Source organism: Crassostrea angulata, chromosome 2 (genome assembly GCF_025612915.1).
Source record: "Crassostrea angulata isolate pt1a10 chromosome 2, ASM2561291v2, whole genome shotgun sequence".
Classification (NCBI taxonomy): Eukaryota; Metazoa; Mollusca; class Bivalvia; order Ostreida; family Ostreidae; genus Magallana; species Magallana angulata.
The window spans coordinates 42,378,486-42,402,377 of NC_069112.1; the positions used below are offsets into that span (position 1 = coordinate 42,378,486).

General features: G+C 36.0%; 2 protein-coding genes across 2 annotated transcripts; both read left to right on the top strand.

Moving 5' to 3' along the window:
- Nucleotides 1–13,453: 13,453 nt before the first annotated feature.
- Nucleotides 13,454–14,945, top strand: LOC128174353 (uncharacterized). Its single transcript, XM_052839920.1, has 2 exons — nucleotides 13,454–13,608; nucleotides 14,068–14,945. Exon 2 carries the CDS (start codon nucleotides 14,175–14,177, stop codon nucleotides 14,943–14,945), a length of 771 nt encoding a protein of 256 aa, XP_052695880.1. The 5' UTR covers nucleotides 13,454–13,608; nucleotides 14,068–14,174.
- Nucleotides 14,946–15,359: 414 nt separating this feature from the next.
- Nucleotides 15,360–20,106, top strand: LOC128174354 (uncharacterized). The gene is made up of 2 exons (XM_052839922.1): nucleotides 15,360–16,508; nucleotides 16,630–20,106. The coding sequence occupies exons 1-2, from the start codon at nucleotides 15,360–15,362 to the stop codon at nucleotides 20,104–20,106; spliced, it is 4,626 nt and encodes a 1,541-aa protein (XP_052695882.1).
- The last annotated feature ends 3,786 nt before the right edge of the window (nucleotides 20,107–23,892 follow it).

Below are 23,892 nucleotides of genomic sequence, written 5' to 3' on the forward strand. Positions count from 1 at the left end.
AGTTTGAAATTAATTGGCATTTCCCTTCAAATATAGCAAAATATGATACATTGTTTAAGTCAAGTACTTTTTTAAAACAAATTAGATTAATTTTATGAAGCACACTTACAACCAGATAAAAACCATACCAAGTTTAACAAGATAAATAATTGAACATTTTCAAGTGTCTATTTCGAGAGCCTCTTAAATCTCAAAACATGTACAAAATCCAAACACATAACTAACAAACACATGTGTTTCTTATTTATTCCTTCTAAAATGAATAAAAAAAAACCACATGAAATTATTATGGGTTTATATAAAATGTTTAAGAATTGATTAATATGGTATAATTGTTTTCGAAAGCAGCTGGTCCCTGGGTTAACCTTGTATTCTGTTTTCATTTTAATATCAAGCAGCTGTAACCATTATCGCCAATAAATTCATATAACTCACATATAGTATTTTTCGTGTGTATTTTTTTTGTCTCTTGATATCTATGTAAGTCATTTTCGTCTTTGATAAATGTTTCTTTATGACCCACTGAATATAAAACAAAGTGTTTTATTTATTGTGTAGTTATAATAACAATTGATCGATATTCTAGTACACTTTTGAGCAGCGTGTAATTCGCCCTCTTTAAGAGTTTTTTTAATAAAGAAACCCACATAGACACGGTGTTGCTTTAAATTTGAAAACATTAACAGGACGTGCATTTTATAAGTATAAGCCTCATCAACACACGCATTAAAAAAAACTCACGAACATTTTGTCTGAAATATCTTGAATCCTAAATAGAAGGTTGTAATATATTTCGAAACAAAATTTTGAGAGGGGTATGATTTTTTGGAGTTATTTCACCTATTTATTTACGGTTTGAAAAAACACAAGAGGTCACTGGATGAACCATATGCATTGAAAAGAATAAGTGCTATCTTTAGTCATAAGTCGTAAGAAAAAATCCTCCTTATAATGAACGAATATTTTTTTAATTTCGTATGCTCAAAATGGAATACATGTACAATATATATATATAATTAAAAAAATGTTGTTAGCATGACAAAAAAAACCCCAACATGAATAGTCATACTCAGAGATATAGTATAGTGACTATGATAAAACGGAATGAATTCAATGGTGTAATATATTTACATCTGCCGAGTGTGATTCCCTCTATTTTTAGCTCTATAGAAACACCCAGACTGAATTATACACGCCCCATTTATCGATTTGTCAAAAGATATAGCGACCAAAGGAAGATCACGGACTGTACGAAATAAGCATGAGGATGTCAGACCCAATTTACCATAGAAGACAATTCGGCCTATTCTTTTATCTGGTCTACTGACAATACACTTACAATAAATGAGGGCAACACGTTGCTACATATTTAAGCATTGAATCAGTATTTTTGAAAGATGTGGTCTCATATTGGCAACGGTGTGTGTAGACAAATATAATAATGCGCACTAACAATAACAATGCTTATATTTACTTTTTTAACATGTATTCCTCTTCCACTAGTATGATCTAAGAAAAAAAAATATCAGCCTTATTCAACGAGTATTGCACAATTAACGGAAGAACCATTGGAAAAGTCGAATTATGTTAACAAAAATAGTGCACAGCGTTTTATAACCAGCGCATCGAGAGGCAGGCAAAGCCCGCCTCGCAAAGCAAGGATCAATGGTAACACATATATGTAAGAACATTAATGAAAAATGAAAGTTGAATCAGGGGTACTGAGGCCAAAAAAAATTCTTCCAACCCTGGGGGCCGCCATATTGGCAGCCAATTTGTTTTTTAAAAGTTAGTTCGATCATTGATTGACTGGTACTTATCGATGTTTATTGCCCCTAAAATCGATTAAAATGTTCCAGTGTTTCAATAGAAGGTAATTTGAATTAAAAGAAATAAAAGAGGACACCAGATAAGTGCCAACAGTGCTTCAATAAAAAAAAACTCGACTTATTGTATGTATGTCTTATCAAATTATCAGATGGAAAAAGAAAAATAACATCAAGTAACTGATAATTTAAATACTGAATAAAGTATTCAATTTTATTACCGCAGCATTTATATGAATTAAATTGATTAAGAATGAAAGAAGAATTAAAAAAAAGTTCGGAATAACGTTACTCTCTTCGGCTATTTCCATAGACAAAACGTGTATGTTTTACGTTTGAATCATGACGTCAGGATGTTACCTGAGCAAGCGACGTTTAGTTCAACTTTGGCTTATGATTTGAGTAGGCAACTAGGCGGATCCTACACTGTGCATTCCAAATAAAGTTTGCTCTTCAACAATCCAACTGCACTGTGTTAAATCTGCGCTCGGTCCAACGGTCTACATATTATTCTAAAAACACAATTATATTTTCATAATGTAATTTGATGAAGCTACTTTTGGTTATTGGGGAAAAGAAGTGAAAGTAAATATTGTCTATTACGGTAAGATACAAGTAATAATTGGTGTTGGGTTACCATCATCATCAAAGAATTATCAGTTTTGATCAAACTAAGCTATGAATACATATAAGGTCAAATCATATATTCTGACCCGAAATCCTTACTGAAGGTAAACATGCAGTTACCTGCTCATTAGTTTTAAGAACTGTTCTTTGTTGGTTGGTTTGTTTGTTTGGTATGTTTTTGTTTTGTTCATTTGTTGTTGTGTTTTTTTGTGTTTTTTGTGTGTGAGTTTTTTAAAGCGCTAAGCATAGCTCAGCGCTTTATTGTCGTTAGGCTTCTCTCCCGGTGCATCGAAAAACTGTCCCTTATGAGCAGAAATATAAATCATTTGAACTGGTTGGGGAACCATTTTCGGGGGTTTACGCACATGACTGCACGGGCTATTGTGAATCTAATGTACAGAGCTTACGTACATCATTGCAATGTCTGCTACGCAATGATTAGTCAGCCTGCGGGCTGATTCATTAAATTGTCCAGAATCCTCAAATGCGATCGCATAAATTGGAATTCTGGGAAGGAATTACTAGACAATCCGTGTTAGAGAAGTTAAAAGAAATTATGAAACCGGTAAGTTTTTTAAGAAAAACTGCGCACCGTCCCATTGTATACGTGTACATTGCTACACACTTGTCTCCTCACATACAGTTATAAATATATAGGTACATTTGCATATTATTATTGACAGTATTTATATTTTTGTATTTTTATAGATTGTGTACTGTACTAGTCTCTTGTAACATGAAATTTATATTCCACTGGCTGATTTTCTTAGCTTTTAAAATGCTTACCTTGGAAATATAGTGCGTAAACAGAAAAATCAAAACGATTCTGTAAATAGCGACATGTAGTTCTTGATGTTCGCCGCTCTCCTCACAGCAAATATATAAGTTTGCACAGTAGATTTCATCTGTGTGGACGTTAATTTTACGTCGTTTTCATTTGTTACTTAGACGCAACAATTTACCAGCTTAATGCAGTACATATGGATTCAGAACATCAATTATAATGGTCAATACAATACATTTATAAAGATAATGCACGTATAACAACAATATAAAAGTGCAAATATTAGACAAACAAACGTATTTACATGTAACATGTCGCACATAAGGTCCATATGTGAAAAAAAAGTAATTAGAACTATTAGATAGAAGATGCAATATTATTTATTTCTTCCTCTATAAAAATTAAAGGGATAAAGGGGTAATAGTTTTGGTATTCTTAACAATAGAATATATTTAGAAGGCCTGCAAGCAGAGAGAGAGAGAGAGAGAGAGAGAGAGAGAGAGAGAGAGAGAGAATTAGATATCGCACTAAACTTAACAATAGAATATATTTAGAAGGTCAGAGAGAGAGAGAGAGAGAGAGAGAGAGAGAGAGAGAGAATTAGATATCGCACTAAACTTAACAATAGAATATATGTAGAAGGTCTGCAAGCAGAGAGAGAGAGAGAGAGAGAGAGAATTAGATATCGCACTAAACTTAACAATAGAATATATTTAGAAGGTCTGCAAGGGGAGAGAGAGAGAGAGAGATAGAGAGAGAGAGAGAATTAGATATCGCACTAAACTTAACAATAGAATATATTTAGGTCTGCAAGCAGAGAGAGAGAGAGAGAGAGAGAGAGAGAGAGAGAGAAAGAGAATTGGATATCGCATTAAACTTAACAATAGAATATATTTAGAAGGTCTGCAAGCAGAGAGAGAGAGAGAGAGAGAGAGAGAGAGAGAGAGAGAGAGATTAATTACTTATGACACAATTGCAACCACTTAATTATTAAATTCCGTGATGTATAAAGGTCAGGCTATGATCAAATTGCTTGCAATAACTAAATAGAACAATTTCCTGCTGTAATTTGTATGGAAACATTATAAATTATTCATATATTTCCGGAGGGTTTTCTCTTTTCTGTTTTCCATAAACTTAAAGTGTTTCCTTGTTTATCGTGTATTAGAAGTAAACGATTTCAATATGTGAAGTATGTGAAATGTTTTTGAAATAAAAATAAGGAAATATTGACGTATATATCAGGGATGGGTTACATGTACTTGAAAAACAAACTAATTAAGCATAAATAATACATTTTTGATATAATTGATACTACATGGTAATTGATTTTGCCTTTAATAACAATAAATTGAATGTATTTAAATACATTCTAAAAATATAATTTGTGAACATTTCTTAAATCAATTTTAGATTACACCTAATTTATTGTTTTTAGTTAGAGGATGAAGAAAAGGTGTCTTATAATAATATGTCGTTGGCATACCTGTTTGAGATCGGTTTGTGTTGTTGCAATAAAAACATGTCTAAAAATGTTTCATATGTTTATACGGTATTTCAAAGTACCTTAGACATTGCGTAAAGGCCTAATTATGTTCAGCTATGAACCCGTATACATAATGTGTAATACACAATTATAAAGATATTGAATAAACAATTACTTGAGAAAAGTTAACTTCCGAATAAAACTTGAACCTAATGATACTGGTTGAATTTATTGTTCATTTAAAATTACGTGTCTTGAAATATTATAGCAAAATCAAGAAATGGTGGTCAAATTGAAAGCAAACCTTCAAATGTATTACCGTGTATATAAGTGTATCTCGATGCTGTTTATAAATGTTTTCATTCTTAAAATTAATAAAAAAAAGCAAAAAAAAACAAAAAACTATAAGGTAATTAATATGTATTTAATTACATGTCTCAAAGTAATTAAATGGATTTAATTGCATTACAAAAATGGAGTAAGTAAGTAATTTATTAAAATATCGTTCGTTTTCAAACTACATGTAATTAGTTAAAATTTAGAGTAGTTGACCCCAAACCCTTGTACTAAAGCCACGAATCTTGCTAAATTTGATACAAAGATGATAATTTACTATCTTTAAATACAATTCATTTTTTTTATGGTACAATGATTGCAATTTAAATATAAACTTGTTAAATTACATTGTAGCAAATCAAACAGAAGGAGTATTGCAATACATACACGCAACTGTATCGATACATGTAGCACAGATATTATAAATATTTCTCTTTGTAACTCTCTCTCTCTCTCTCTCTCTCTCTCTCTCTCTCTCTCTCTGTCTTGCACTAATATTGTAGTATTTGAAAAAAAAAACAATTACGGGTATCTACTACTATGTGTTGACATACGACATGCAGCTGGAATTGTTCATCAGAGCAGTTTACAGATTGATAGATATTCAGCTAAGTGTCATGATGTATACGGATCGTTTATGTATGCTTACATAAAAATGAATTTCACTAAATGAATCTAAATTATCATTTTTATTTGTGTTGACTTTCTGGTGGTGGTAAGAAAACTTGTGTCATATATTTAATTTGTTCTTTTAAATTTACATATATTTTCCTAATTAATGCATTTCTTCTTACAATAAGTCATGTCGCAAGGTGGCATTGTTATTATTTATCTACATGTAGGACTACATACATGTAATGTTCGCACAAAAGTGGGATTTATTATATCTATTTAAAATTGATTAGGGGCCAATGGGGTGGATACTTGGGGTGTGTGGGCACGTTTTTCAATAATACTTTAATAATTAAAGAAAACAGGAGTTAGCAAACCTGATAAGCTCTAGTTGTGAAGGAGGGAGCAATGTTTGTAACATCAAAAAACAGGAGAAACCAGGGTCAACGCATTTCACTGGAAAAGGAAAAAAAACTGTGACTGGATCAGATTTTCAAATATTATGCTAATTTACAAATAATTAAAAATTTGGTGTGAAGAAAAGGACATCAATCAGCCACACTCTTCCATGAAACTTACTAGGACCCGACACCTGAAGTAAGCATGAGCCCTTAGGGTGAGGAGGGTGGGGGGCTTATACCTTACTTCAGTTTTATTCATAAAATTTTAATGTCATTGCATGCGCTAAAGCGTACTTTTTTTTTTTTTCAATTTTATCCCAGAAAACTGAAGTAAGGTATAACAATGTATATTTAAAGCCTGATATGTTTTAGATTTAAATTTCCTTTTACTTTCAGAACTGAATTAGAAAACTTTGACTCGTTTTCAATTGGTTTATTAAGGTCTTCCGTTTCCAACGGAAGACCTTACTATTATTCTGAAAAATTTTCAAATTTCTTATTATTTTTTTTTCTTCTAGACGCCAACTTTGATCCTTAATATCTCGCTCGTTTGTTCACCGATTGTTTTGAAATTTTCAGGACTGATAACATGCCGCGTGATGTTGTCGTTGCATATTTTAGTTGAGGAAAATCCCCATCCGGTTTTGAGTTATTCCCCTTTTAGTAAAATTTAACGACTTCTTTTGTCCAGGGGGGTTTAGCTATAACGATGACTGGCAGAGTCTCAAAGATGGGCTGGTTTGGAAGCTAATACATTGAATTTGTGCGAGATATATTTTATTTATTATTAAAATGCAAATAAAAGGGGTGGTATTGATGTTGAACCAAAGGTAAGAAAAAAATTCAAAAAAATTCGCGTATTTTCCGTGTTAGTTTTCTACCTGATAAAATTTTTTTATAACATGTATTTTAAAAGATCTTGGTCGTACCAAGACCTTTCATTCGGTATACAGAAAAAGGGGCTGGCCCCTATAATTAGGGAATTAGATGCGTCAAAAGTTTCTTGTCAATAACTTGTAAAGGAATGAAAATTTCTAATGCATTATTGAAGCAAAGTTGTAAAGAAATTAATTTTGAATCCTTCCGTGGTATTCAATTTAATGTTTTCGTAATTTATAGCCAGTATTTGCAGAAACAATTGTTGTCAGTTCGGTCCATTTTTGTGGGGGTGCGCACGTTTAGGAGGTTATGAAAGGGCTTTTTGTAATGCACTAACTGATACATGCAGCGTGCAAAAATAATTCTACATAAAATTCCCAAATGTTTTTATTCATATGTACATATTCATTTCATAAAGATGAACGTCTTTGACCTTATTTTTGTTGTTTGTTTCATAACTGTGCCCCTTTCTATATTTAGATGCATTACGAGACTCAGGTAACCGATCGATAGAAGAGTCGCTAGCTGTATTCAGGCCGTCGCCTTGACGACAGTGCATATGCTTGTAGAGCTGGACGTACACATGTTTAACGCCCCACTGTGTTACTGTAACAGAGACATTTTGAATTGTTTCAGTACTGGGAGATGTGTTAATAAAATGGTTCCAATGCATGGTAATTAAACTCAACTTTTCTACAGTACGTATACACGGCCGTCATATAAAGCACAATGTGTATTACTGACATGACAAATGTACGCTGGCAATTTAAACGAACGCGGGATTGCTCCCGATAGAACATTTCTTTTAAAGCAAAACAAAATACTGATTTCCGATGGATATAATATTATCATCGTGGAGATGATTTTAAAAAGTGAACTTAATATTCGTATACGATAATATTTGAATCCAAAGCCGCTATTTTTTAGGACGGTTATTAGGGATATTAATTATGACTTGCCCCGCGTTTCACGTTTTTTACTTGCAATGCATCTACAAACGAAAATACCAAACAACCTTCGGCAGCAATTTATAAATTATTTATTACATACTAGTACACATTATTAAAGAGATAATTAAATAAATTGTGCTTTATAATTGTACTCGCTATCTTCCGTGGAAATAATGGCATGGAAAAAATGTTGTTCAATGTTCATCAAAAACGATGTAGCCTTAGCAATCGAAAATAATTAACAAACTGTATATTGATAGATTGACACATTAACAAACATTTAGACCCGCAATGTATTTTTTGCAAATTCTATAAAATGTAGACTCAATAAGTGAATTTTTCCGTTTGGGGTATTTTGAATCACATGTGTACGCTATGTGTACATGTACATATAGATTAATAGCCATATAGATAAAAACTTTCAGTATTGAATTTTTAAGATATTTTGTACATGCAAAGCAAGGCAATGCAAGGGCTATTAAATTCGAACAATGTACATACGGTAGGGATCGAACTGATACTGGTTCTGCTTGTTCTACAAACAGCGAATGAAATGCGAAGTATTAGGGTGTTATTTTTTTAAGAAATAAGTATTGCTCTCTTAAAACCTTGCATTACTAAACAAAGTATTTCATCGGAAGCATTATTAGTTACCTTAGCTGCATATATGTAGCTCTCCGTCTGGAAAAATTGAGTACCATCCGAAATTTTTCATACAAGGGCTATACAGACTTGCAGCTAACATTACCTTAGAATTTGCCGCTGTTCATAAATTCATTAAAATTCCAAAAAATTTAGAGTACATTACCAGGCTCGTTTTGGAGCTAGAATATTTCGACCTTCCTTAAAATAGCACGCAAAATGCATTTGAATGCTTATAAGTTAAGTCATACTATATATTTTAATTTGAACACTTTATATTCAAACCAAAAAAATCATATTACATAAAAATTTAATTATCAAATAACAAAGTGGAGATCTTAATTCACATTGTGGAGATAGGAAAAAATGGAAGATACATGAAGGTCGCGTCTGACCACAGGGACTCGTCACGAAGTTTTTTCAATCTTTTATATATACCACCTCTATACTATAAAATACACAAGGGAGGAATCAAAACTCGAAAAAATCGCTACCTCCCGATTTCGGTCGCCTCGTATTAATTCTTCTCGGACGTTAAACCCTGCACTCTAGGTATCATTAGATCGGGAAAGGACCATAGTTTTTAGGAATACCTGCAAAATTTAAACATCGGCAACAATTTTAGAAGTTTTCACGCATTTTCTTCCAGTTTACTCTCCGGTGACACTTTCTTCGATCAGATGTCGCGCACCAAATTTATTCATGCGCTCTCATTGGTTAATTTTGTTGATCAAGATAAATCGTACGTTGACTCGTATTTTAGAGGGATATTCAAATGATGAGTGAAGAAGTTCTTATTACGTGGTGAGTATATGTATTAATTTTCATATTTATGTAGAAATATTTTAACCATACTTCGGACATTCGGTAGGACGTGACTATGTATTTCTAGCATCAAAGCAAGTTTGAATATCGTTTGAAAATCCTTCTAAAATACAAGTCCGCGTACGAGTTATCTTGAGCAACATTGAATTGACCAATGAGAGCGCGACATCTGATCGAAAAAAGTGTCACCGGAGAGTAAACTGGAAGAAAATGCGTGAAAACTTCTAAAATTGTTGCCGATGTTTAAATTTTGCAGGTATTCCTAAAAACTATGGTCCTTTCCCGATCTAATGATACCTAGAGTGCAGGGTTTAACGTCCGAGAAGAATTAATACGAGGCGACCGAAATCGGGAGGTAGCGATTTTTTCGAGTTTTGATTCCTCCCTTGTGTATTTTATAGTATAGAGGTGGTATATATAAAAGATTGAAAAAACTTCGTGACGAGCCCCTGTGGTCTGACCTTAAAATTATACAAGCAATAGCTTTCCAAAAAGCTTGCCTGACTACCAAAATTTATTCAATGGAAGCATGCATGTATCAATTAGGCTATCTTATAAGAAATGATATTTAATTTTCGCTGCGGATCATAAATTATTAAACTGAATGTGCAGAGTTTAGAAGCAATTTCAATCTTTTTCTTCGATCGAGTGCATGTACCTGTATATCACTGGAAATTAAATCATTTCATTATTTTAAATCATTTTAGGAATGTACATGTATCGAATAATCTCAAACAGCCAAGTTGAAAATTGAATTTGTTATATATTAGATGCAAAATCAAAGACATTTTGTTATTTCTAACCATATAGGAAAGGATGTTCAAACACGTACATGTATCATCGTTATTTGAAAGTGTGTGTGTGTGTGTGGGGGGGGGGGGGGTAGGTGGGCAGCTTTATCAAAAAAAAAATCTTGACAAGGAATTTAAAAAATGGGGAATTTTGAAAATCCTAATCCGTAGGTGGGAGGGGGTATTTACATTTTAACTTCAATTTAATTCAGTTAGAATTACTTTATTTTTTGGTTCCATTTATTACATGCTCCGACAAAAGTGAAAGATCCATGATATCTCTACTTATTATATGACCAGTTAAGAAAATAGAGTGGGTAAGACCATCTACACATCATGTGCTCTTGCCTAACTTGGACTCGCCCACTAATCGGCGAGCCAAAATTATGAATGAGACGTATTATGGCGCGAAGTCTTTCTTTACCATTCACGCAACAGCTGAGATCTCAGATAGATCCATCGGCATAGATCCATTGGGAAGGTGTCAACTAATAACTACATATATTATACTTTGGATTGAATGTTTTTTTAGAAGAAATCTATCCAATTAACATACACACTTAATTGACTAGCAATTGTTTGATGTACATTTACATTTGTACACGTGAGTGAAACCCTTTTCCAGATGAATGAAATCGCCCAATTGATCGAAAATCGGGTCACACGTACCCCACTTCGGCGAATTACTTGTACGTAGCCCCTCCAGTAAATATTCCAATTATATGAATTTATATTTGTTTTAATTAATCCAAACTGATGATTCTTTGTTAATGATGATAATCCAACACCAACTATTACTTACATTGTACTACTTAGACAATGTGTATCATCTTGTTGCGATGACACCTCCCTCTTTTTTTTTTTTGACCTTTCAAATATGGCAATCTATTTTTAAATCAGGATTACACACGTGCAATGTGAAAAGCCCTTTTAATTGAACACTCTTGCTCATTGTTGCTTATTACATCCCATATAACGTTTTCATCAATTATGAATATAAATGTTGACACATTAAAGATGCATCGTCAGGCAATTATTAATTCAAGCTTGTGGGTGCCCCCCCCCCCCCTTCCCCACACTTTTTCTCACAGCAACTAATTTTTCCGGATTAGGATTTTGAAGATTTTGGGAAAGTCTTCTTTTTTTTTCTTTTTTTTTGCTTGTCAAGATTTTTTGGATGAGTCTGCCCCCCCCCCCCCCCCCCCCCTCCACCACTTTCAAAAAGGATGCTACGTGCCTGCATAAAGATAACAACATTCAAGGGTCTTCCGTCATTTTCAAGCCATGATAAACATGATAAAAAGGACTCTCAAAATAAGAAAATAGACGCAAAGTAAACTGCATTCACGGCATATGTTCACATGGTATTCCTATTCTATTCCTATTTTGGACTCGTCCACTTTAACTACGAAAAAATTAATGAATAAGACATTCTGATTCTGGCGCGGAGTCTTGTAAATGAAATTTCCATTGATCTGAATGGATTTTTCCGTGAGGGTCGGGGTAGGTATAACGTTCAAAGTTTTGAATTTGTTAACAACGATATATCAGATCGAATGTTTTAGAACGATTTATAAATCCAAAATACAGTCATTTTTAATCGGTTGAGGCGTGAGCATATGTATTAAGTAGGCGGGCATCCTTACACCCTATTAATTGAAGACAAATGAAATCGCGTCCAGCAGAACTCCCTGGCATTTTAGTGTATGTTATTATAAATTTATGATTTTGTTTGTTCATAACAATTCAACATCAATTATTAATTAACAATGTACACTCTAGTACGCTAATACACAATTTTGTTGCGATGACCCCCCCCCCCCCCGGCCATTATACCTATTTTAAAATCAGGATTACACACGTGCTTGCATGTGCAGAAGACAATCTGGAACTTAACTGATAACTATATCATCTCTTTGGAAATTTATTTCTCCGTAAGCAAATACGTGTAGTAACTGATACATGCAATTGTGAAAACCATAGAGGATTGCATGATCTGCGCATAATAACTAACTGCTTGATACAATATTTCTTTTTTCCAACATGTTTTAAGTCAATAATAATATGAAAATATATGCTTGACTTTATATCGGAAATTACTCATTTTCTTTATTCCCCTTTTCAATAAACAAAACAAACCAACAGACCAAATTGATCCAGATAAATATAATTATCAAAAATAAACCTAAAAAACAACTACACTTTCATCCTTCACCCACAATATTGCCTTTTCGATATTTGTCATCGTGGTAGATCCGTGTAACAATCTATTAAGTAGGTGCTTGCACGACATAGAACCGGCCCTTGCTGACCAACGTTTTCATTAACAAATATAAAGGAAAAAAAATATTTAGATTTTTTCTTGGATTTATTTTGATGTAAATAAAAAAGAAAAGAAATTAGTTCTGTAATATATATGCGATGTAAATCTTTTTTCCATGCAATATTTCGTATAAAACAACGAAGAGTAGTATCTTGAAACTTCATTCAAAATTTTATTAGACCTTTATATTGTAAAATGCTAACATTGAAAATTGTGCCCGATTTCTTTTTTTTTTTAAGGTAAATCTTTATTGATTAAAAAAACTGATTCTTTGAGACAAAATAAATCGACATAATCAGTTTGACATTCTCTACGTGCAGTTCTGTAGCTCTTAGTCTGAAAAAGAATCGGATGGACGACCTAGGACCCAGATCGTCCATCCAAATTTCTTGAATGTTGCCATTTCTTTCGTACGCGGACGCATGTTGGCCGAATACTCACCGAGACTAAATGGTTCGTATTTTAAGTTTTAACTGCGTTTAAAGGTAATATTGGAATTCCGATAATTTTTGAAAATGATTAATTAAATAAAAATGGTTAAAATTACCGTTAAATCGGTCTTCCCCATGCGCGAATCTAGAAGAGCAGGGTGAGGGTTCCAGACCCCACCCAACCCCCGCAAAATTTCTTTCCATTACATGTACAATATAAAATTACAAAAATATGCCTCGGACATCCCCAGGCAAACTCAAATAACCGTCAGACACTCAACCTCCACCCCAGGAAAATTTTTCTTATCCGCGCATGCCCCCTCCCCCCCCCCCCCCTCAAAAAACAAAATTATTCTTCAGAACCCCCTGTAAAATTTCCAGGATCTCCGCATACATTCTAAAAGATTCATTGGCCCTTGCTTTCGATAAAAAATGCGAGTAAAGTGTTTGGTCTTTTTACGTTCATACCGGGCATACCCACTGTGTCATTATAATCGTCGTCCATATTCTGTGTATATTGAGTCTGTATTGTTACAACATAGAGTTGTTCCCCTTTATTTTTCAGAAATTTCAATTCCGGATTGAATCCGTTACCATTTTGCATTTTAGTAACATTTCCGTATTTGTAATGTTCTACACGGCATGGCGCCCACTCCAATTTGCATATATTTTATGCTGTTATAGTCCCGCATAGAGTAAGTCTTGCACTATTACTGTTTTTCTTTGATCTGTGTTATATTCCGAGTGTCATAACGGTGTAGCTTTTTTGTAAAATGTGTTTAATTGTGCATAACGTGATTTCAGTGATTTGTATCTTAGTCTAAATTTAGTAACGGATGTTAGCTACAGAGTTAGGGTTCACATTTGGTTTCCCGCGTCTTACATAGTCAATCGAATATTTTATGTACGACTTGTTGTCAGTATTATCATCTTACTCATGTAACAATTATCTAGTCAATTTCTGTATACTCAAAGCAACCTTTGTATAGCAACATTTTCAGTAAGGTTGTACAGCAAATATTATAGTCAACGTCATGCTAGATTTGACTCATAAATGTTTCATACTTATAAAATGAACAGTTGTCAAATATGTCATAAAAGGATTAGAAACACATTGTAACCTTTCTAAATGTATGTTTATTTTTATTTTTCAGTTTCTTACTAGTCTACTAGTATATATACTATATGTATGCATATCAAGAAATAAAGCAGTGTCAGACCACAAGGCTTTACAGTAAGAAATCTGGTGCAATTCAGCATAATGTCACAGCCAACAGAGGATGACTTAACACCTACCATGTCCACTCCACAGTCCATGGAGCAAGAGCAAGAGCTTAGAGACACATGTGAAGGGGTGACAACAAGAGAACACAGAACCTTGTCCGAAAAAGGATTGATGTTTTATCAGTCTCGAGTGGACCATCTATCAGCAAAACTAACAAGAGTTGGAAAAGATCTTGACAGTTTACTTAACACAACTATATGTGAGGAAACAGATATTGAACTACTATCAAAACGTTTATTTGAAGTCTATAAGACATATGAAAATTTAAGTTCTGATTTTCTGAACTTCCTCATCAGACACAACACAGACGACAGTGCACGCGAACAGGCAGGTCTTACGCTCATTAAAGCCACATATGCTCAACGTGTAGAACAATTTGTTAAGAAAATGGATAGTGTTCACAGAGTTCGCGAACCAAAAACAAAATCCAACAGCTTTAAATCTGCAAGATCTTCAAGCAAGTCATCAAGTGTGGCATCTCTCCTCGGACGACAACGAGCTAAGCGAGAAGCAGCCAAAGTAAAACTTATGTTTGCAGAACAAGAAGCTATGTTAAAGGCAAAGATGGACGTTCTGTCAGTCAGAAAAGAAGCTGCTGTAGCCGATGCGGAGTACCTTGGAATGAAAGAGGAATTAGATCTCTGGGATGAAGACTCCGTGTGTGATGATAACAACAACAGTGATATTCTCACCAAATACTTTTGTTCTCAACTTATGGAGAATGACAACACCGACACACAAACATAAAGTGTTCCTCCTGTGTTCAGTGTACAACAGCGTTCTAACAATACCGACACACAAATAGGAAGTGTTCCTCCTGTGTTCAGTGTACAACAGCGTTCTAACAATACCGACACACAAACAGGAAGTGTTCCTCATGTGTTCAGTGTACAACAGCACACTGACACCAAGACTGGTGCAACTACTAAGACGTGTACTAAGCGTGAAGATCAAGTTAGGCCATCCACAGAACCAACTCGACCACCAATCACAAGTTCGTTAAACGCATATGCTCCTACCTTTCAGCCAACAAACCACAGTAGCCCTGCACAGCCGAAACTATCACAAGTAAAATCATCACAACCAGCATCATCGCAGCCATCGCAACCTTCACAGCCGGAAGCACCACAACCTGCATTACTCAGCGAGTTTGCTAACTACATGAATAAGAAAGATCTTCTGCGTTGGTCATTGGTCACCTTTGATGATCGTCCTGAAACTTATCAGTCATGGAAGGATAGCTTTGAGGTACTTACCCAAGAATTGAATGCCAATCCAAGAGAAGAACTGAATTTACTGATCCACTACCTGGGACCTGACTCTAGAAAACATGCTGTGAGCATACGAACTGCTAATCTAAACAACCCACAGAAAGCTCTAGAGAAGTTGTGGAGTCGCTTGGATGACCGATATGGAAGCCCAGTCCTACTTGAATCATCTATAAAATCAAGATTGTCAGAATTCCCAAAATTGACCGGTAAGGACAGCAAGAAACTATTTGAATTGGCAGATTTGTTAAGTGAAGTGCAGCTGCGGATGGAGGATCCTACCCTCAACCGATCCCTTGCATATCTAGATTCGTCCACTGGCATGCGCCCAATTGTTGCAAAACTTCCAATTAACTTGCAGGAGAAGTGGACGACACGTGCAACCAATTACAATTTACAAAACGGGGTGACATACCCACCATTTACCTACCTTGTACAATTCGTGACTGAAATGAGCCGTATCCGGAATGATCCCAGCTTTAATTATCAAGCAACATGCGAAACCAGTACCAACTGTTCAAATCGTTCAAACTTTGTGAATGATTTCCGACACAGAGACTCTTTTAAGAAAAACAATGTTCAGGTGAAGAAAACAGCTGTAAACACATCGCAAGAAGATTCCAATATCAACATGGGAAACAACTGTTTTTTACACGTGTCCCGGCATAAGCTCAATCAGTGTAAGACATTCCAAAAGCTGACTCTTAACGAACGTAAGAAACTTCTGAAAGACTACAACTTCTGTTTTAAATGTTGTGATTCAACCACACACACTTATACAGGTTGTAGTGCATTTGTGAAATGTGATATTTGTGGAAACAGAAATCATCCTGCAGCACTACACGTCAGTGACATGTCCACCAAGAGACCAGGTGTTACACGTAGGTCACATTATGGCGGGGAGGAATCCAACAAGTCAGACTGTACACCCAGATCACATTATGACGGGGAGGAATCCAGGACTAACCTGAGTTCATGTTGTACAGAACTGTGTGGCAAAGACTTTACAGGGAGGTCTTGTTCCAAGACTATTCTAGTCAGAGTATATCCCGTGAATCAGCCTGAAAAATCACTGAGTGTATACGCATTGATAGACGATCAGAGTACCCATACACTTGCCAGAACTGAATTGTTTGATGCTTTAGATATTCCAATGTCTTCAGTTACAACATTTTCAACGAAGTGGGAGGCAGGCTTCTGGACTAGTGGTGGAGTCAAACAATGGTTCCTGTAGATTACTGCTGCCACGGGTTACAGAGTGCGAACAAATTCCAGAGGAGGAAAGTGAAATTCCAACACCAGATATTGTTGTTAAATTTCATTCACACCTTAGTGGGGTAGATATTCCTCCGCTTAACCAAACAGCACAAGTTCTACTGTTGATTGGTCGAGATCTACCAGAGGCTCACCACATTGAAGATCAACGTACAGGACCACGAGGAACTCCTTTTGCCCAGAAGCTAGCCCTGGGATGGGTTCTCATCGGAAACGTTTGTCTTGGAAACCTCCATCCACCTGCTAGTGTGAACGTCTTGAAGACGACTGTGCATCAAAGTGGCAGAGTTAGTGTATTTGACAAATGTGAATACAATATATCACTCAAATTAGATGATGATCCCATTTTCAGACGCCAAGCAAACGACAATGATTTAGGACAATCTATTGAAGATAACCAATTCATTGAACTGATGGATAAAGCCTTCACCAAAAATTCAACCGGAAATTGGACTGCTCCGCTACCTTTCCGGGAAACCAGAGAAATCTTGCCAAACAACAGATCAATGGCATTGAAACGAGCACTCATGCTTCAAGGGAGCCTTCGTCGGAACACAACAAAACAAGAACACTTTGTGAGTTTCATGCAGGGCATCTTTGACTCTGGTCATGCCGAGATTGCGCCTCCTGTTCAACCCGGACAGGAGTGCTGGTACTTGCCCATATTTGGGGTGTACCACCCTAAGAAGAAGGACAAAATACGAGTGGTATTCGACTCTTCCTGCAAACACGATGGCATTTCCTTGAATGATGTGTTGATGTTGGGACCAGACTTAATGAATCGTCTTGATGGAGTGCTCATGAGATTCAGGAAGGAGCCCATAGCCGTGATTGCAGACATTCAGCAAATGTTTTTCTGTTTTCGTGTGGCAGAACCTCACCGAGATTACCTCCGTTTCTTCTGGCATCAGAACAACGACCCAGCGCAAGAACTTCTAGAGTACCGAATGTGCGTTCATGTGTTTGGCAACAGACCCTCCCCAGCAGTTGCCACATACGGCCTTCGACGTTGTGTAAGAGATGACTGTAGTGAAGTGGTGAAACAGTTTGTTACCAGAAATTTTTACGTTGATGATGGTTTGGCATCATTTCCCAGTGTGAGTGAAGCAGTTAATGTTCTAAAGCAAACACAGAAGACACTCTTGGAAGGTGGAAATTTGAAACTCCACAAGATTGCATCGAATAGTGAAGAAGTCATGCAACAGTTTTCAACTGCAGATCTAGCAAAATCCATGGAACAGCTTGATCTAGATCGAGATGATCTGCCTATACACCACAGCTTAGGTTTGAGTTGGGACCTTGCAACAGATACCTTCATCTACAAAGCCTCGGAGGAGCTGAAGCCATTCACCAAGAGAGGATTGATGTCAACTGTAAATGGTTTATTTGATCCACTCGGCTTCATTGCGCCCATTATTCTAAATGGACGATTCATCATGAGACAAGCTTTCACTGGGATTGAAAGTTGGGATGATCCCTTACCTACAACTATCATGGGTGCATGGAAACTTTGGTTAGAACAACTCAAAAGACTTAATGGTGTGCATATTCCACGGTGGCTACTTTCTGTATCATACCAAATGTGCGTCCACAAGACACTTCACATCTTTTGTGATGCCTCTGAAAAGGCAGTGAGTGCCTGTGCCTACCTTCGGGGTGTGACTTCAGAGAAGATATCCGTAGGTTTCGTATTTGGGAAATGTAAAGTTGCACCAAAAAGTGGACATACGATTCCAAGATTGGAGCTTTGTGCGGCAGTCCTAGCTGTAGAGCTTGGGGAGATGCTATCTAGGGAGCTCGACCTTCCTTTAGAGGACATCAAGTATTACTCTGACAGCAAAGTGGTACTGGGGTATCTATCCAATGAACGCAGACGGTTCTATGTTTATGTATGCAACCGTGTATCCAGGATACGAAAGAGTTCCTCTCCACATCAGTGGAATTATGTAGCTACAGAAGAAAACCCGGCGGACCAGGGAACTCGTGGACTTTTGCCAGAACAACTTTGTGATAGTTTATGGTTAAATGGGCCAGACTTCCTCAGAGGAAACTTAAGAAATCCCAATAATGAGAAGTTCTTTTTGGTAGATCCAGATAAAGATACAGAGATACGGGCAGAGATAGTGACTCTAAAGACCATATCATCCAAGTCAACTTTAGGCATTTCTCGCTTTAACCGCTTTGGGAGTTGGTCGAGTCTAGTGCGTGCCATAACACTTATCAAGAGAAGACTCAGTAAGAAAGGAAATGAAATATCTCGTCTAGATTCAAAATTGTTATTCATCAAAGAGACTCAAAAACAGTTTTATCAGAAAGAAATAAATGCATTACATGCTGGTAGACCACTGCCAAGAGACAGCACAATTCTAGCTTTGTCTCCATACCTAGATGATGGCTTGCTGCGAGTTGGTGGACGTATCAATTTATGTGACTTACCTGTCTGTGAAAAGACACCTATCCTGATACCTGGCCAGAGTCATATCGCTCGGCTATTAGTTCGCCATCATCATGAGAAAATTTACCATCAAGGGCGTCATCTTACAGAAGGTGCTATAAGGAGTGAAGGACTATGGATTACTGGAGGGAAACGCCTAGTGTCATCTATCATTCATCATTGTGTTACGTGCCGCAAGATGAGAGGAAAGCCACTTAATCAGAAGATGGCAGATCTTCCTAAAGACCGACTCACAAAGTCACCACCCTTCACCTTTGTAGGGGTAGATGTGTTTGGACCCTGGACTATCATCACAAGACGTACAAGAGGGGGCAGCGCACATTCAAAACGCTGGGCTGTATTATTCACTTGTCTGTACAGCAGAGCGGTCCACATTGAGGTCATTGAGGAAATGACCTCTTCCTCATTCATTAACGCCATGAGACGGTTCATTGCAATGCGTGGTGCAGTTTCAGAATTTAGATCAGATAGAGGAACAAACTTTGTGGGGGCTGCTTCAGAGTTAAACATGAACATAGTGAATGTCGAAGACAGCAGAATGAGGGCATTTCTGGAGGACAAGCGCATTGTCTGGAAGTTTAATCCTCCGCATGCATCACATTTTGGCGGCAGTTGGGAAAGGATGATCGGCATTGCGCGTCGCATCCTTGACGCAATGCTTATGGATACCAAACACGGGAAACTGACACATGAGGTGTTGACGACCTTTATGGCAGAGGTCATGGCTATAATGAATTCAAGACCATTAGTACCTGTATCCAGTGATGTTGAAGCACCATTCATCCTATCACCGCAGATGCTGCTGACACAAAAGACCCAGGAAGTACCTACTGAATTTAAAGATCTTGATGTGAAAGACATGTACCGCAGTCAGTGGAAAATGGTCCAGGTCATGGCAAATACCTTCTGAAAGCGCTGGAAAAGCGAGTTCCTTTCCACCCTGCAGCCTCGTCAGAAGTGGCTAGTTTCGACAGACAACCTTAAAGAAGGAGATGTTGTTTTACTCCACGACAAAGAAAGTGCACGTACTGATTGGCCAGTTGGTGTCGTGAACCGCATATTCCCGAGTAACTCTGATGGTCTGGTACGTAAAATCGAAGTGCGTATTCTTAAGGATGGAAAGCCATGCCTTTACATCAGACCGGCGACGGAAGTGATTTCATTGCTGACAGTGTGAACTATATAACAGAAACTTGTTTTTTGTGTGAAAATAATGTTCAGTTTATACATTTGTTTGCTACATACAAGTAGTGTTTACTGTGAAAAATTTTTTCTTCATTGTAAGGTTTTTTTTTTTTTTTAGGGTGATAAAATCAGACGGGGAGTGTATTGTTACAACATAGAGTTGTTCCCCTTTATTTTTCAGAAATTTCAATTCCGGATTGAATCCGTTACCATTTTGCATTTTAGTAACATTTCCGTATTTGTAATGTTCTACACGGCATGGCGCCCACTCCAATTTGCATATATTTTATGCTGTTATAGTCCCGCATAGAGTAAGTCTTGCACTATTACTGTTTTTCTTTGATCTGTGTTATATTCCGAGTGTCATAACGGTGTAGCTTTTTTGTAAAATGTGTTTAATTGTGCATAACGTGATTTCAGTGATTTGTATCTTAGTCTAAATTTAGTAACGGATGTTAGCTACAGCGTTAGGGTTCACATTTGGTTTCCCGCGTCTTACATAGTCAATCGAATATTTTATGTACGACTTGTTGTCAGTATTATCATCTTACTCATGTAACAATTATCTAGTCAATTTCTGTATACTCAAAGCAACTTTTGTATAGCAACATTTTCAGTAAGGTTGTACAGCAAATATTATAGTCAACGTCATGCTAGATTTGACTCATAAATGTTTCATACTTATAAAATGAACAGTTGTCAAATATGTCATAAAAGGATTAGAAACACATTGTAACCTTTCTAAATGTATGTTTATTTTTATTTTTCAGTTTCTTACTAGTCTACTAGTATATATACTATATGTATGCATATCAAGAAATAAAGCAGTGTCAGACCACAAGGCTTTACAGAGTCAATTATGATGATTAGATAAGTTTCTCAAAATAAAATGCACATGCAAAAAAACAACATGCGGCGAATCAAACTTCAGACAACTTTTAAAGATCTGTATTTGCTTATATACATGTACTTTGTTTCTTTTACACAGTGTTTACACATCTAATATTGCACCATGGTCAGGTATCAATTTTTGTATTACGTCACAAGTATGACGCAGCTACGACGGAAGACCTAATCGTTGCTTGCAACGAGCTCGTCTCTAGTTGTAAAATGTGTTTCCAGTTTGCTCGATAATTTGCTTGACCAACAATCCAAGCTTATTTGCTTTAGAAGTACTGGCCCCTCTTGTAGAATGTGCTTTGAAAATGCTTGTATCAATTCCTGCATTACCCAATACTGTTGTTAACTGTTTAGCAATTGTACAAGACCTAACGGGCTTATAGGGACAAATTTATGTTCTCCATTTTTATTGGGTTCTGTGATTTTAAAATATTGCAAAAGGTGTTTTTTGACATCAAGTCGTTCATTTTCATATTACTTGAATACCAATTTAACAGGTTACATTTCCACTTTTCGTGTTTTAGTCAGTTGAACTATTTTAAACACAATTCCGTTTGGGGAAATTTGTATAAATTTCAGTTCTTAATGGTACAGCTCCGATGACCTACAAGCTGTTGACAATGCCGTAAGGCTGGTTACTTTCAAAGTTAACAACTTTAACCCTAATTTTTTGCAAAGCCCTAAGGAAATTATATATTTAAGCACAATATCTACATCCCTAGTGTTATTGTATCTAGGCATAGGTGGCCTGGAATTAAACACTCCAGACAGTTTTGTAGTTCTCAACATTGCGCAATGACGACGATCTGACTCTATTGTGTCATACACATTGGCAATCAACGAGTTTGGTATTATATCGGATTTGAATTACTATGCAACAATTGTGTCCACTGACGACGAGGTGATGATTGACAGAAGGTATACATATTGGCCCCACAGTCCACAGCAATGCCGACATCAGATATATAACATCCGGGTAATGTCAAATGGCTACATGTACCTGTAATAAAATAAACGAAACAAAGGCAAAAATCGAAACGAAACAAAACGAAACCAACGAAACTGATTAAACAAAACTACAAATCTATTATAATATAATTAAAGTGAAAATAAACTCATTGAAATAAAATTCCTATGATTGTATAACAGGCTAGTGGCGGGGACGATGCTTTCCCTCTTTCTCACGCAGTTAATATTTATTTTTAAATTTATATATTGTAAAATTATTTTTAAAGGTGCCCCCAATACTTTGATAATTGTACTGAAGGTGATGAAAGTAAAATTACCTGAATCCAGAATTTTTTTCTGGAGGTATCTTTGTTTTTCGCGGGTGGGGTGGAAGGGGTCTGAAACCTATTTTTGATAATTTCCCTTTAGTGAAATCAATATATTTGAATTTCCAGGGGAGGGTCTGGACCCTTCAACTCTAGATACGCGCATGCATCAATGCATTTGATGTTTTACGAACGTAAAAGTATTGCAACCACCAACCCCCCCCCCCCCCCCCCAACTTCGGTGATTCGGATTTTGTTGATCAGTGATTTATTTTTTTTTATTAATTTGAATCCTTAATTGCTTGTTAAGAATTTGGCCTCTTCAAAAACAAGATGACATATCTGACAAGCATGAATAAAATTACAAGCCGAAAACTAATAAACCACTCACTCTATTTGATATTATGATAATCAGTTTAATTACCTTTACCGACAGTGTAGGCCTGTCCTGATATAAAGCTAAAAATGTTACACAATATTTTGTGATTATCCAGAATTGATTCCGTAATGATGAAACATACGAATAGTTAGATGTAATTTAATAAACTATGTGTCGCAGATGTAAAATCTTAAAGTTGATATTTTTATCGATGAATAATAACGATTTTATTGTTCATACTGGGCCCCTAAATATTTGCGAAATGATGACATCTACATGTATCGGTATTTGATACGTGTACTGGAGGATATGGGGATCAAATCAGAAAGGCCATGTTTCATGAAACGAGGGGATAAGCAACTGTCGACAGAAGATGCTAATGCTAGTCGTTTGGTTACAAAGGTAACTTAAGTTTTTTTTTATGTTTACATCTGCTAAGATTAGATTATACTAGTATCAACATTCAGCTTTGGTAGATTGTTGTTCTTAAAATCATTAGGCTATTTTATGTTAATGAATGACATATTTAATTAAAATTGTTAAAATGTATGATCATAATTATTTAACAGTTATATTGTAATATTGTTTTGTTTTTTCAATTAAAGGAGCGATGGAAAGTTGAGTCGGCGTATGCCCGAATAAAGAGGTGGAAGTACCTTGACAAAGTCCTCCCAACAAACCAAGTCCCTTACATTGAAGACTACATAAAGATTATTTGCGCCATTTCTAACAAATTCTTACGTCCACTATCACCAGGTATTTAAAATAACATATGCATTATGCTCGGCGCGTAACTATAATTGCCTTGTATAAATTCAGACTTGTTCAATTCACACAATAAAGTACATGCAACGGAAAATTGGCCATGCCCCACCCCCCACCCCCACCCGGTACACCCCCCTTACCGGGAACAATTTCTGATTTCGCGCATATGCATAAAGCTTTTGTCATGAACTTT

Excerpts from the sequence above, each read along its gene's own strand:
- LOC128174353 (XM_052839920.1), top strand. The coding sequence starts at position 14,175 with ATGTCACAGCCAACAGAGGATGACTTAACACCTACCATGTCCACTCCA.
- LOC128174354 (XM_052839922.1), top strand. The coding sequence starts at position 15,360 with ATGAATAAGAAAGATCTTCTGCGTTGGTCATTGGTCACCTTTGATGAT. Across the intron at positions 16,509-16,629 it reads CCAAGACTATTCTAGTCAGA|TTACAACATTTTCAACGAAG; the intron begins GTATATCCCGTG and ends CAATGTCTTCAG.